Source organism: Hordeum vulgare, chromosome 3H (genome assembly GCF_904849725.1).
Source record: "Hordeum vulgare subsp. vulgare chromosome 3H, MorexV3_pseudomolecules_assembly, whole genome shotgun sequence".
Taxonomy (NCBI): Eukaryota; Viridiplantae; Streptophyta; class Magnoliopsida; order Poales; family Poaceae; genus Hordeum; species Hordeum vulgare.
The window spans coordinates 565,912,143-565,927,618 of record NC_058520.1 but is presented as its reverse complement, the minus strand read 5'-3'; the positions used below and the strand labels follow the sequence as shown (position 1 = coordinate 565,927,618).

At 45.4% G+C, this 15,476-nt stretch overlaps 2 protein-coding genes and 2 non-coding genes across 4 annotated transcripts; 2 read left to right on the top strand and 2 right to left on the bottom strand.

The window, feature by feature from the left end:
• Positions 1-479: 479 nt before the first annotated feature.
• LOC123442050 lies at positions 480-8,030 on the bottom strand. The gene is made up of 3 exons (XM_045118166.1): positions 7,903-8,030; positions 3,513-3,876; positions 480-1,646 (listed from the first exon to the last, which is right to left on the bottom strand). Exons 1-3 carry the CDS (start codon positions 8,028-8,030, stop codon positions 1,599-1,601), a joined length of 540 nt encoding a protein of 179 aa, XP_044974101.1. The 3' UTR covers positions 480-1,598.
• TRNAK-CUU lies at positions 1,536-1,608 on the bottom strand. Its single transcript has one exon. It is a non-coding gene; the product is annotated as a tRNA-Lys (tRNA).
• On the top strand, positions 3,915-3,996 carry TRNAS-GCU. The gene has a single exon. It is a non-coding gene; the product is annotated as a tRNA-Ser (tRNA).
• Positions 8,031-8,571: 541 nt separating the features above from the next.
• On the top strand, positions 8,572-9,922 carry LOC123442048 (probable CCR4-associated factor 1 homolog 11). The gene is made up of 2 exons (XM_045118165.1): positions 8,572-8,793; positions 8,993-9,922. Exons 1-2 carry the CDS (start codon positions 8,572-8,574, stop codon positions 9,920-9,922), a joined length of 1,152 nt encoding a protein of 383 aa, XP_044974100.1.
• Positions 9,923-15,476: the final 5,554 nt, after the last annotated feature.

Genomic DNA, 15,476 nt, shown 5'->3' with positions numbered 1-15,476 from the left:
AATTTGGTAACGGGAACGGGAAAGAGAACATCATATCTGTTACATCTATATAAGCATATGCACCCACGGAGTTTATTAAGCATCGTAATCTTGTTTCTTGCTGCGTGTACGCCATGGAAGCGAAGACTTCTAAGGCATCGGTTGGATTGTCGTTTGGCGCTTGCCTCGCAAATACCTTCGTAGAAAATACAGATCTTTGGCCGTTGTTTTTATTTCCGACAGAAATCACACTGCGACCTATATTTTACACATGTAAACTAAATCCGGATATATAAATTTACATCAAATCCAAACGGGGCCTAAGAGCCAAACCTCTTGATTTTATTTTCTTTTGCAGGTGAACCTCCCAGAACTTAAGCTTTCAACCTTTAATTGCGGCTTTTATTAAACTTCTGTTGGACAACCCGTCAAAACTTAAGTAAACACATTTTTTTGCACATGAGTTCATTTCAAACATAAATTTGAACTGCTTCATTGTATAATTAAACAAGAATAGCATATTAACATCCTACATAACTTGATTAAACAGTCCACTACCAACTGACACTACATCGACCTCGACCTAGCTAAATCATCAAGATAATTCATAATACTAAAAATAGAACTAGAATAAAGGATGAGCTCTACTCATGTTCCTTGAAGAGTAAAAAATGTCTAACTCAGAGTAGATGGGGATCACCGCCCGCTGGAGGGTGTGTCATCGTGGTCTCTAGCAGTAAGCCGAAGCTACAGCATCAAGTTATCCTTCCCCTTCTCGTCGTCGACGAGCTCCTCGGACATCTCCTCAAGCTCAGCCTCAGGGTGCGCGATTTTGCACACCCCTGCCCCCTCTTGAAGCTCAATCATGTGTGTTTTCTCCCGGGACTTGAAGAATGTATGGTCCTCGGTGAGGGTCCATGGGTCCTCCTCGAGGAGTGTAGCCACAAAGGTGGTATCGGTGCGTTCGACCTCATGATACTCCTTCTCCTCGGCATAGGAAGCGTTATCGCAGTCGCGGTTGCGGCGTCGCTGGACATGTTTACCTTTGCCCATCTCTCGAAAAAGCAAAGCTTGGCGGTGTCACAGGCGCGCGCCACCTCCTTTGCTGTGGTGAATGTGCTAAGTCACACCCACACCACTACATTCAGGTTAAGGATCTCCTCCCCACTTGCCCTGCGGCTAGAGCCTCACGTCGCGGTACATCATCGACGGTTGTTGTGATATGATCGGTCATGGGGGTGCTCGACGACTATGGCTCGAGACGATATTGGGAGATAGAGGGGAAGGCGACGAGCCACACAAGGAGACAGTGGTAGCGCAAGGCTCAAGAGGCAACAATGGCCAAGCAGCAACCCGAATCTCTCCCTCCCAGGTTGAAAGAAGGCAAAAACCTGAGTGGAACATTTTGAATCGAGATAAACTTTGACAACAACAAAGAAAGTAAAACGAATCTGAAAGCAACCACATGCCCTTTGCAACGCAATGGCCGTCCATCATTCACTGCACATGGAAATCGGTTCCTGGAAAGTAGAAAAAGGAACAATAAAAAAAATGGTCGCCCACCGTGGGGCTCGAACCCACGACCACAAGGTTAAGAGCCTTGCGCTCTACCAACTGAGCTAGACGGGCTCTTGTTTTCTTTTTCCATTTGCCATAAACTGTTCATCCTGCACCCACAGAAGGTATCTTTACACACACTGTTCTAAAAACAAAATGAGTGCATCTGACAGTAAATATTCATCTCTACTACGTGCAACTCTCGGGTTAATTAGTTTCCTACAGGACACCTCACACTATTTGCAAGGCTGCTTCCTTCCCTCAGTAACCAGCATTTTTCATTGTGAAATAGCAGGGCGCTAGGCACAAAGGGCACAAGCATCAGCAAGCAAGCTGTAACATTTTCCAGTGGGTACTACATACGGAGCAAAATGAACGGATCTATACACTAAAATATGGCTATATACATTCTTTTGTAGTCCTTGTTGAAACCTCTAAAAAGACATACATTTAGGAATGGAGAGAGTAATAAAGACACCGAGTATTCTTGTTTCCAAGTCCAACAGTAAAGGCGTCTGCTTACAGTACAAGCGGGATCTCTGCGCTAACAGAAGAGGTTATTAACTTCTTGCTTGCTTCTCAAATGTTACATTGTTTATATGGAACTAGCTGCACATAATTCCTAAAATTTTGAACCCTTCAGTATATAAGCATTCAACTTTCCAAACAAGACATGGGCTCAGCTGAACATTCGTAATAAGTATTCTTGTTCTTTTCTCCTTATAATTTCAGTATGACACTGACTGATATGTTGGTCCCTCAAATGGCTATAAGTGTACAAGAAAACGACATTTCGTAAGCTCAAGCACTCAAAACCGCAATCTCTGCTGTTGCAGATGGTGCCTTCTAACCACCATGTCTGAAGCTTTGATTGATGTGTGCTTATTGTGGAACGCATTCATTTAATCGACAAGTCTTCCCCTAATTTCTATTCCCCACTACCCGGTTACCATTCTGATCTGCGCTGGATACAGTGCCTCCTTGCTGATACCTTGTTAGCCCTCTAGCGCATCCTGGCCAAAGGCATACCCTCCGGTCTAGAAGCTATAACAGATCATCTCCCTTCCATGCGATTACTCGACATGAACCATCCCATGAAGAGCATTAAAATCTAAGAAAAGTTATCGATAATGTACCTAATATATCTAAAGAGTAAAGCCAACTCATCAAGAACCTGAGTAGTCTCATTTCCAATTTCAACTGTAAGATGGCTGCTAAATTACCAGCAGCGTCCCTGCAATAAATGAAGAGGCTATTTATTTCTTCCTTGGATCTCAAAGGTTACATTGTTTGTATGGAACTAGTTGCACATGATTCGTAAGAGTTTGGACCCTTTAGCAAATAAGCATTCAACTTTCCAAACAAGATATGGGCTCGGCTGAATATTCCTAACAACACATGGATTAAATTGGACGTCAATCTTCTTCCCCAATTTAACTATCCTTGCATCATCTCCGGCCACTCAGCAATTTTCGGCCAGAAACAAAACGATGAGCCGAGTCCAGTATTTTTTACAGGTGTTAAAAAGAAAACGTCAATCCAAACAGGGCCTGACAGGCTAACACTGACCGATATGTTGGTCCCCGGATGGCTAATAGACAAAATGACATTTCGTGAGCTGAAGGACTCAAAACCGCAATGTCCGTTGCGGATGGTGGCTTCTAACCAGTAACTACCAATCTACCATGTCTGAAGCTTTGGTTGACTGCTGAAATATTCATTTAGTCGAGAAGTTGCCCCTTATTTGAAATTTAAGATTTTCCCAAAATTGGAGTCCACAACAATACACCCTTATCCTCATCAATAATCTGATAGTTTCATAGGAAAGTCGGTCCTCGGTCTAGAGTTTAAAGTGGCCCCTTGCCCTCGTCATTCACAAATTGGATGAAGCTACGAATCCTAGTAAATTCGTCCGAATCTTAACGAAGATATATAAGCTCTAGGTTTTTTTTTTTGGGTGAGATTCGAAGTCGTACCTCGCGTGGCGGCGGCTGGAAGAAGGAGAAGTTGACCCTAGCCTGGATTGCGAGACGAACGTCGTCGGCGTCGAGCTGGGGCTTGGCTGCGTGGTCGGCGTAGACCTGGGCATCGCCGAGCACGTCCCCGACGTAGCGATAGGCCAGGTCCAGGAACTGGTGCACGACGCGCGGCTCGCCCTCGCCCTCGCCGAGCCCCGTCGACCGGAGGAGCTCGCGCACCACGCGCGCGTCGCAAGGCTCGTCCGGGCCGGAGGCTCCTCCCGCCGCCGCCGCCGCCGCCGCCGTCCATGGTCTGACTGCTGTGTTAGGGGCCTTGGCTGGTGGGATTTCAGGGAGCGAGTCGGGTTTAGATATCACATCCCTTTTTCAGACAAAAAGTACCTTTCTGAACAACAATGTGACGCTTTGGCCGAGTGGTTAAGGCGTGTGCCTGCTAAGTACATGGGGTTTCCCCGCGAGAGTTCGAATCTCTCAGGCGTCGCAACTTTTTTTTTCTTCATTTTTCCCATTTTTTCTCTCTACTACTAAGAATAAATGCAATGCGCCTTAAACCTTATTTATTATAAAAATGCACGTAAATTTAACTGTGTCTTCTAAACCGTGACGGAGATAGTATCATTGTTTCGATTGGAATAATATTTTACATTGTTTTCTATGTTGTCTTTTGCGACCTATCTGGTCTGAAAACTGTCATAGGTTGTTTAAATAAGAATCATCTTATTTAGCTTGAGGTAGACTCAAAATCGTTACAAGCTAAAAACGAATCACTTTTTTTTCAAGCTTTTCATTCTCCTCCATGACTTATTCTCTCTACTCTAAAATTGCTCCGATTGGAATATAAGTCGAAATACATTAATTGTTTATTATCATTGTTTCTATTGGAATAATATTTTACATGGTTTCCTATGTTGTCTTTTGGGGCCTATCTTGTTTGAATATTGCCATAGGTTGTTTAAAAAGAATCATCTTATTTAGCTTGAGGTAGACTCGAAATCGTTACAAGCTAAAAACAAATCACTTTCTACAACTCGATCTTGAGCTTCGCAAGTTTGAGCTCATTCATATTTTAGTATGACTTGGACTAAACCTAACCCAACTCATTCGGAGTCGACTCGTTTGCTGTCATAATTGAGGGCTTGGAGCCATACGAGGTACCTGCATGTGAATACGTCGGTGACGAGCGAGCAGGTCGATGCTATGCTGACAGCCTCAAACATGTTGGATGTTGCTGCGCATATTCACAATTATGTTGGATGTTGTGAGAAATACATAAGAAAATATGGATAGTTGTTGAGTTATTCTTGCCCCCAATCTGAGTTCAAAGGTTGAGTCCCACGCGACACATATTCTTATGGATGTCGCTAGATCTCAGTTAAATGACGTAAAATAAAAGAAAACAAAGAAAAAATTGAAAATAAAATTTTGACCGCTTCTCAATGTAAGATCGCGGAAATATAGCATCGACTGAGGCGACTGAGTTTTTTTCGAGATTGAAAGGGGGGCAAAAACCCCACCTCTTGTTATATTCCAGCTCGAAAGTGACTTGACACTAGGTACAAGTACATGTAGCGCAAACGAGGCGCAGAAGGAAATTACAAAGGAAGGCATCCAAGAGGATAATCCATGACCCCCGCATGAGTTTTTCAAACTCACACAAGGCACGGGGGCTACTGGATATAGGGTTTGCTTATAAACCTATAAAACACAATTACTTGTAAAAAAGGAGCACACATTACCTTGAAACATGTTAAGAGGTCGTCGAAAGCCTCTTTCAGTCCGCTGTCAACGGACCAAATACTTATTAGAACCGCTCTCAGGTGAGCACAATCTTCTCCAGGGATGGAAGAGTCATTTAGACCCTCCTCCATCTTGACCGACCACCCAATTTGGGTCCGCTCTGTTGTGAACGGTTCTGGGTGCGAAATGGCAGTCTCCCTCTGCGGAGAAACTATTGCAGATGGTTCCGAAGGCTGAGAGGCCTTCAGAATTATCTTCGGAGAAGACCCGGAATGTTCGGGCTCTCCCTCCTTTCTTGCCACGAGGGATTCATCCTCCTGGTCCTTTGCGGGCGAGGTATTAGCCTCGTCCATGATATCGTCACCTCCGACCTTGGTTTCCAATTCCGGGAGATTTTGTCGAGATGCTAACTCTCCGATCTCATCGATGGTTGTGTGAACCGGTCCCGCTTTCTGCCAGATCCACCGGCAAAGAGTCCCCCTATGAAATCTGATTAGCGAGGAAGTCACGCGGTGGGCTACAATGCAGAAAAAGGGCCTTAACCGTTAAACAACAACATCTCAGAATTGTAGTATGTTCGGATCTTTGATAATTACCTTTGCGCTCAGGGTTTCACCCTGAGGGTCCTTCAAGGGACCAGTTCATAATTCTCGGATTTCTCGCTGGAACCTGGGACATCATCAAAGAGGGCCGCGGGGGCCCTGCATTGGCCCTTTGGAGCAAAGGGAGCTAGATCTCCCTCGGTGTCTTTGGACGTCGCTCTCTTCTTTGTGTAGGTGGAGCCTCTCTCCTCCTCCTCGTCTTCTTCCCCCTCTCCCTCCAGATGAGAGGGAGCAAACATGTCCTCGCACCTTGTGTCATGTGGACCCTTCAACCAAAGACCCTCTCGGGCCTTTTGCCTGTCCTTCTTCTTTTTGTCCTTCTCCTTCAGAGCCGTGCACGACTTCTCGTCCAACACGACTTCTCTTTTTTGCTACTACGGTGATGAAAATTTGCTACATCCCCCGGGGAGAGTCAACCCATGTAGTGGGCGGCTGGACGCGTGGCAGCCGTGATAATGTTGGAACCGGCTTCAAGATTTGCTACAACTGGCATTTCGAATTGCTGGAACCGGCCACCATGCATGTTTGTTGCAACCATTGTCACAGTGCAACATTTTTCCTTCAACCAGTTGTGTCATTTGATTCAACCATCGCCGTTGAGAGCTGCAACCACAGGTATATCTCTTGCGTGTGTGCCGGCGCCGACGAGTAAGTCCGACAAGGGTGGGGGCGGCGACGAGGACGGTTGGCAAGGGGACCGACGACGAGGATGGGGACCAGCGATGAGGATGGCCACTGGTAGGGACAAGATGTGGATGCATACTGAAGAAGAAGAAGGTGCAGGGGTATTTGTTTTTTCTTCAAAAAGAAGAAGGTGCAGAGCAAATCGTTTTTCCCAGGATCCAGCAGCCGCGCCGCTCACATACAACAAATGGGATGCAACCGACCTAAGCATTGGACCGCCGCGCCGGCGCGCAACGTTGCTCTAATGATATTGCCGGTCATCCAAAATAGATATTGAGGTTGTTTGTCACCCTAAGATAGATCCAGACGACTTCTTTGGCGAGCTCCTTTTTTCAAGCGAAATATGACGAATTAAATTCTAAATTCGATTTACATATAGCTATTGTGGTCTCCTTTCTACGTAACTAGTAAGTTTGCATGTGCAACGTACGTATCACAATCTATAATAAAACATTACTTAATCTTATTTATCAATTCTTTGTCATGCCATTTAAATGTGTCTCATGCCCATGATGTGAGCGCGCGTGTAACACGATCCGAAGACATGTCTTCACATATAATTCACAATCACATAAATGTACTATCATTAGTTACAAAAATATTAAAAAACAACTGAGAAACAATATCTACTATTTGTTTTTTGATGATTATTATCTTTAAATTTCCATTTGTTTATACAATCAATAATGCTTTGTTCCATGGTTGAGATATTGTTAGAGCTTCATTCACTTGGTACTTTAAAATATGTCCAAAATTTGCCACCTTAGTGGAGCTCAAGTTTTGATGATGTGTTTGATTTCAAATTATTAGGGACTCTATTCAGAATCACACAATCCATGGGATCAGTATTGATTTTGTCATGTTCTAAGTCTTGATCCCTTATATTATCATCATCCAATTTCGAGTCCACTAAATGGCATCTAGTTTTGTTATAAAATTTGTTATATGATCGAATGATGCTATTAAATATTCCTTCCGTTTTTACATATAAGTTTTTTTAAATATTTTATTAACAAATTACATAGGAATGTACATAAACATACGAATGTAAGAATTTACCGTAGAAAAGGTCACAACCACATAGAACTCAGCACACAGGCGGACACGTGCCCCGATCAAAAAAAGAAATTGAACAACCAGAGCAAACACTCCACTCGCTCACTGCACATGTCGATAAGAGCATGTCTAGTAGAGCCCTCAAACCCTCAAATAAACAGAAATAACTGTTTTTTTTACGGGTTGGACGAAAAAAACGCGTAGACTAGAACTCCTAAATCCTTAATTTTTTTTACGGATTCGATCTGGGATTGCCCTCCCAATCTGTAAAAGTGAGGATTGGAGAGGGAACCCCAGCTCCAACCCACAGTCGACAGTTCGTTGCGCGGGAGGGAAAGTTCCTGCCGCCCGCCCCGCCCTCGTAGCTCCCGTCGTCGCAGCCGGCCTCCTTCGTCGCCCCGGCCGCCCCGCCCGCGTCCTTCCTCCCTCCGCCCATCACCCCGCCCCCGCAGCTCCGCCCACCGGCCTCGTTCGTCGCCCCAGCCGCCCCGCCCGCGGCCGCGCTCCCTCCGCCCGCGCCGGCCGTCGCCCCGGCCACCCCGGCCGTCGGCGTGCTGGCCAGCACGTCGTCCTCCCCCAGCCCGCCCCGGCCGTCGCCTCTGTCGCCCCGGTCGCAACGGCGCCGAAGGTGAGGAAGAAGCCCTCACTTGGGCCGAAGGGGGCAGCGGCGCCGAAGGTGAAGAAGACGACCTCCAGAAAGAAGCCGACACCCGCCCCGGCCGCCCTGCCCGCCTCGTCTCCCGCACCTCTGCCCGTCGTGCACGAGGTGCTCGACGGAATGCCTGCCCCGTCAACATCGTTCATGGGGCTTCTTGAAGAAGCGGAGGTGGACATCGGGGCTCCTCCTCTCGAACCCTTTGGGTTTGAGGACACTACTAGACATGCTCTAAGCTCCTCTCTCCCTCACAGAACACGACCGCCCCTCTTCCACTGCATCCCCACCGGCGGCGAGACGAACACCCACCCCTGGCCGGTCCATGGCGGCCGCCCTTCCCCAGCCGCCGCGCCAGTCGCTGGTCTATGCCCCCCTCCTCCTGCCGTTCGCCTACACCAGCCTGGTCTGCAGCTACGGCTCCGCCTTGGCCGACATGGATGAGCTTTCTCTCCAACGGATCCACACTGGCCGGACGGCTTTGGAGGGATACGACAGAGGCTCCCGGAGTGGATGCCGGATGCCCCTCCCCACCTTGACTGCGACCGTATTCAACTCGAAAATCAGTGGTACGTCATCTTCGCCGAATTACTGGCCGATTCGTATTCCGAGTCCGCGTGCGGCTCCTCTCCTTGTCCGACCTCAGCTCGATTCTTCCGTATATATAAAGGACCTCCGCACCGCTTAGAGCAACAAAATAGCACAACAAGCGATCGAATTGACCAAACAATTCGATATATATGCAGCGTGGACGCATCGGCGTGAGCCCGGCCGCCGGCATGTCGTTCGCCATGTTTCCACAGCCAACGCCGCCGCGTTTCACCACCATGTTTCCCGTGCAGGTGCAGCCCCCGCCGTTTGCCTACCACGCGTTTCCCCTGCCGCCGGTACAGCCGCAGCTGCCGGTCCTCGTGCGCCCTGTATGGGCGTGGAACTTCGCCGATGAGTGGGCCTACCTCGAGAACTTCGCCGCGGGCGCACGCTACGTTGCCTTCGACGTGCACTACCCTGGAGTTGTACACGCCGCCGGCCAGGATCATAAGAGTATGACGGTGGAGGAGCGCTACGCGCTCATGAAGGCCAACGTGGACGAGCTGAAGCCGCTCCAGGTCGGCGTCGCCGTCTGTGACCATCAAGGGCAGCAGCTCGCGTGGGAGTTCAATCTCCGCGACTTCTGCCGCCAGGCCGACCCGCACGAGGAGAAGGCGCTCGAGTACCTTGCTCGACGCGGCCTGTACGTCGACACGCTCCGTAATCACGGCGTGGACGCATACATTCTTGGCGCGCTGCTGTTGGGCTCCGGCCTCGTCGGCGCCGGACACGGGCGGCCGTCGTGGATCACCTACGACGGTGCCTACCACATAGCCTACCTGCTCAAGGTAATCACCAACGGCGCCCAGCTGCCGCACAACGTGGCCGGGTTTGTCGCCGCCATGCATTGTTACCTCGGCCAGAAGGTCTACGATGTAGCGACGATGGCGGTCGACTGCCCAAGCATGCCGGTGGGGTTGGACCGCATCGCCGCGCACATGGGCATCCATCCGCCGTGGGGGAGCCCTCGCCTCGCAGGCGCCGCCGGCGTGCGCGCGCTTCTGGCCTTCAGGATATTGAAGCACGGGGAGTTTGGCGGCAACGTGGAGAGGTTCCGAGGTCTGCTTCAGGGCCTGCACTACTAGTTCGAGTTCGACGCGGTCGGTCAGACACGAACAATGCTGATCGAGAATTCGAATGTGCAACGGACTGATGCCGACAGCTGGTTAATTGGAGTATTTACTTGAGTAGTATGTTCAAACACCGTGTACCTTTTCCATGCAAATACAAACACAATATTTTAGTTCCGTTGTGTTGTGTTGATAATACTAGCTAGATTCTGTATTTTTTTACAATGTTATTTGATAACGACAAGCTAAAAATCTGTGCGTTGCTACGAACAGCAAATAACATACGCCATGAACGTGTGTGCCAAACGTGATTGTAGTTTGTAGAAAGATATATATATATTTACTTGAGTAGTATGTTCAAACACCGTGTACCTTTTCCATGCAAATACAAACACAATATTTTAGTTCCGTTGTGTTGTGTTGGTAATACTAGCTAGATTCTGTATTTTTTTACAATGTTATTTGATAACGACAAGCTAAAAATCTGTGGGTTGCTACGAACAGCAAATAACATACGCCATGAACGTGTGTGCCAAACGTGATTGTAGTTTGTAGAAAGATATATATATATATATTTACTTGAGTAGTATGTTCAAACACCGTGTACCTTTTCCATGCAAATACAAACACAATATTTTAGTTCTGTTGTGTTGTGTTGGTAATACTAGCTAGATTCTGTATTTTCTTACACTGTTGTTTGATAACGACTAGCTAATAATCTATGTGTTGCTACGAATAGCAAATAACATACGCCATGAACGTGTGTGCCAAACGTGATTGTAGTTTGTAGAAAGATATATATGTACTAGCTCAAAATCTGTGCGTTGCTACGAATAGAAAATTATATACGCCATGAACGTGTGTGTCAAACATGATTGTAGTTTGTAGAAAGATATATGGGAATATATATCTAGCAGTGTGCACACGGACGTCGTCCCGTGCGGCGACATGGGACACGCGAGAAAGAGGGTAACCGATGTGCAAGACATTAGTAGTAGTGACTGTTTCTTTTTTAATGTCCCAGTCAAACCCGAAACAAGCATGCTAGTAGCATGCATGTGTCTACCTTTTTTAAATGACACATCATGCTAGCATGCTTGTTTGGTCTACGTTTTTACTACTCCTACTATTCCTAGTAAACACGAAGTAGGGGGTGTAGGACATTGCAGGCTAGGCAACCATTATAAACATTTTTTATTCGTATATAATATACTAATACATATGAAATAATTGGCCCTCAGATATACTTAAGTGGCAAGCATTGCAAAATAATAACAAGACAACTGTATTTATAATAACTGACAAGCTTATATAGGTAACCGGGTATACTTTTATCCATATAATGTACTGGTACATATGAAATAACTGGCCCCTAGGTATAATTTAAATGGAAAACGCTGCAAAATAATGCGAGAATTGATATTTAATACACATAACAAGCTTATATAGACAACAGAGTCAAACTAATTTCATAAGAAAAACAAACACCATGACAACTAGGTCTTAGAACAATCGAATGACATTTTATGATACAACACAACAATCAGGTAGAATGAAACAAATAAATACAGCAAAACACCGTGAAAAATATTTTTTACAATAACTCACAACTTGCATGAGACCATATGGCAACTTGGTAGAAACAAAGTGACAAGAACACAAAAAAAACTGTGGCAACTAGAATTTTATCAGCACCGACAAGCTTTATGAGAGATGACAACTAGGTAGGATTAACATGACAAGAACATCAAAACATTGTGGGAATTGGATTTTATAAATATCGAATCTTTGTATGAAACGGCATAAAAAATAGGAAAACTCTTACCTTCAGCCGGCGGATAGCTTGCGGACGTCCGCCACCTCCGCGTGCGTTGGATTGGTTTTTGATTGTACGGTCATGAGCAAGCTTCTTTGTGTCCATGTTTTTCCTGTAACTGAGCATTTGTTTCAGAAAAAGAGAGTTTGCAGCGACGGAGGCTCGTGCGGCTGTGAGGGCAAAGATGACGAGGATTTCAAGCCTAATTTCTGCAACAAGACATGGGTTGCAAAGATTTCTGCAACAAGACATGGGTTGCAAAGATTTCTGCAACAAGACATGAGTTGCAAAGATTTCTGCAACAAGACATATATTGCAAAATATTTTCTGCAACAACCACTTTGTTACAGTGATGAAAGATGCCATTCTGCCGAATGAGTGTGGATCTTTTTTTCTGCAGCAGCATTCTTATTTCAGAAACATAGGACTTGTTTTAAAGAAAAAACAACACACGTACGGGAAGAATATCAGACGGTCGTCGAGCTCGTGATCCTACGGCTACCATTTCTGCAACAGCGTTCTTGTTTCAGAAACATAGGTCTAGTTTTAAAGAAAAAATGATTTGGCACGCGCACGGGAAACAGATCGGTCGGTTGATTCTGTAACTATCTTGTTGTTTCAGGAAGCGACCGAGCTGTGTGCTAGTAATGAGATTGGACAACCGTGGACGACTATGCACGTGGAGATCTGACGACTATTTTGGTGACGGATGTTTACTAAACATCTACCGGAGGACGCGTAGCGATGCCCTAAAAATATGGCAATTAAGTTTATTTTATTCGGCAAGTAAGTGGTTAATAATATGGTAAGTGAGTGAAAGAATGTGGTAATTATGGCCAGGAAAAAAAAATCTCGGAGCATGTCGACTTGGATCTAGTTAAGAAGATCTATCCGCGAAAAAAGTTAACGTTGAAAACATATCATATTCATCCACATATGGCCGAAGCACTCCCTTTGCTCATAATGAGGAAAACATTCTTCACGGCATTTTCTAGCCCTTTATATGCAGCTGTATGTACTGCCAAAGGTGACACTGGCCCTATGCATCTTTTCAATTGCATCATGAACCATGTCCATAAAACCTCTGTCTCTGACTGAAACAAACCAATAGCAACAAGGAAAATCTAGTTGTGTCCATCTAAAGCACTGCATGCTGCCAATTGACCATTCTATTTTCCAGTCAAAAAGATAAGTCTATGCTCAAATATGGACGGCACCCTGCTTTGAAGCCATCTATGCAAGGCTTTAAAGCCATAAAGAACTTGGAGAAAAGAACTCTACCATCCTCTGTTACCTCAGTATCTATCTCCACAATACTGCCAGGTGACCTCTTCTCCACCTCTGCTTTGAAGTTATAAAGCATCCTAAAAGTATTTGCCCAATCACCATATAGTTCTTTCATTGCCCTCTACTTTGCTTTCCACACTCTGGTATACTTCACCTTAATGCCGTACTGCTTTTCCAAATCTAATTTATGTTTCTTTGCTGTAGTGTTTTGTTTCTTGGCTAAAATTGGAGTGATCTTTTCTGCAATCCAAAGCTATGATGTCATGGTTAATTGTAGTACTAGTTCAGAAGATAATTTGCAATATTTACTTGAGTAGTATGTTCAAACACTGTGTACCTTTTCCGTGCAAATTCTTACAATGTTGTTTGATAACAACTAGCTAAAAATCTCTGCATTGCTACGAACAGCAAATAATATACGCCATGAACGTGTGTGTCAAACATGATTATAGTTTGTAGAAAGATATATGCCGATAGCTGGTTCTCTTAGTGATGCATGATGTATATATTCCTTGTAAATTCACAATATTTACTTGAGTAGTATATGTTCGAACACCGTGTACCTTTTCCATGCAAATACAAACACGATATTTTAGTTCTGTTGTGTTGTGTTGGTAATACTCTAGATTCTGTATTTTCTTGCAATGTTGTTTAATAACGACTAGTTAAAAATCTGTGTGTTGCTACGAATAGCAAATAATATACGCCATGAACGTGTGTGCCAAACGTGATTGTAGTTTGTAGAAAGATATATATGTACTTCGCTATGAAGGAAAGTATATAAAAATCTGGGCTACTACTATTAGTTTTTCAAAAAATAAAAATTCTCACAAGTTGCATGAGACTGTATGGCAACTAGGTAGAAACAAAGTGACAACAACACAAAAAAAACTGTGACAACTGGAATTTTATAAGCACTGACAAGCTTTATGAGACAATATCATAACTAGATAGGATTAACATGACAAGAACATCAAAACATTGTCGGAATAGGATTTTATAAATACCGAATCTTTGTATGAAATGACATAAAAAATAGTTAAACTCTTACCTTCAGCTGGCAGATAGCTTGCGGGCGTCCGCCACCTTCGCGTCCGTTGGATTGGTTTTCGATTGGCTTTTGATTGTACAGTCGTGAGTAAGCTTTTTTGTGTCTATGTTTTTTCTATAACTGAGCATTTGTTTCAGAAAAAGAGAGTTTGGAACGATGGAGACTCGTGCGACTGAGAGGGCAACGACGACGTGATTGCAAGCATTTGTTTCAGAAAAATTGAGTTTTTCAGGGATACTAGTGGGCGGGAAATTGCACTTTTAATTTTAAAAAGCTAACACTTCCAACTAAACTCAATTCGTACTTTTGCCCCCTAAAAAATAAATTAGCCTAATCGACTATTCCTTTTGGATTAAAACTCTAACAGAAAATATTTGTATAAAAGAAATATCATCCTCCATTAAATTAATCTAGAGCTTTTTGATTGAATCGGGAATGTTCATTGAATTAATTTAATATGATTTTCTTAGAACTAACGAGAAATAATCCATAGGGAGAAACAAAATTTCAAAATTAAGAACAAATCATGATTTTTTTTCTATTACAAATCATGAACAATTTTGGAATTCGTCATAATTTTTAAAAAATGTAAAATAATTGATTTTGTTAACTTTGTGTCACAATATTTCAAAAATAATGAACTAAATTTGACCTTTTCTTTTGCAAATCAAGAACATTTTTCTAAACTGTGTACAATTTTTAGAACTTAATTTTTTCTTGTGTCAATTTGGTGTCACGTGCTCGTCTCGCGTTACGCTAAGAGAGGGGCAGCGGTGTCACGGGCTCGTCTCGGCGTCCGTCGTCGCTACCGCGTCGACATCCGCCTCGACTCGCGTTACGCTAAGAGAGGGGGCAGCAGTGTCACGGACTCGTCTCGGCCGTCCGTCGTCGCTACCGCGACGACGTCCGCCTCGACTCGCGTTACGCAAAGACAGGGGGCAGCGGTGTCACAGGCTCGTCTCGGCGTCCGTCGTCGCTACCGCGACGACGTCCGCCTCGACTCGCGTTATGGTAAGACAGGTGGCAGCGGTGTCACGGGCTCGCCTCGGCGTCCGTCGTCGCTACCGCGACGACGTGCACCTCGACTTGCGTTAAGCTAAGACAGGGGCCAGTGGTGTCATGGGCTCGTCTCGGGGTCCGTCGTCGCTACCGCGACGACATCCGCCTCGACTCGCGTTACGCTAAGACAGGGGGCAGTGGTGTCACAGGCTCGTCTCGGCGTCCGTCGTCGCTACCGCGACGACCTCCGCTCGACTCTCGTTACGCTAAGACACAGGGCAGTGGTGTCACGGGCTCGTCTCGGCGTCCGTCGTCGCTATCGCGACGATGTCCACCTCGACTCGCGTTACGCTAAGAAAGTGGGGAAGTGGTGGCATGGGCTCGTCTCGGCGTCCGTCGTCGCTATCGCGAAGACG

What these genes read in the sequence shown, in the direction of transcription:
- LOC123442048 (XM_045118165.1), top strand. Translation starts at nt 8,572, where the DNA reads ATGGCGGCCGCCCTTCCCCAGCCGCCGCGCCAGTCGCTGGTCTATGCC. An exon ending in TCCCCACCTTGACTGCGACC is followed by an intron (nt 8,794 to 8,992) that starts GTATTCAACTCG and finishes ATATATATGCAG; the next exon opens with CGTGGACGCATCGGCGTGAG.
- LOC123442050 (XM_045118166.1), bottom strand. Translation starts at nt 8,030, where the DNA reads ATGGGCGGAGGGAGGAAGGACGCGGGCGGGGCGGCCGGGGCGACGAAG. An exon ending in CGCGCAACGAACTGTCGACT is followed by an intron (nt 3,877 to 7,902) that starts GTGGGTTGGAGC and finishes TGTCTGAAAAAG; the next exon opens with GGATGTGATATCTAAACCCG. An exon ending in TCCAGCCGCCGCCACGCGAG is followed by an intron (nt 1,647 to 3,512) that starts GTACGACTTCGA and finishes CTGTGGGTGCAG; the next exon opens with GATGAACAGTTTATGGCAAA.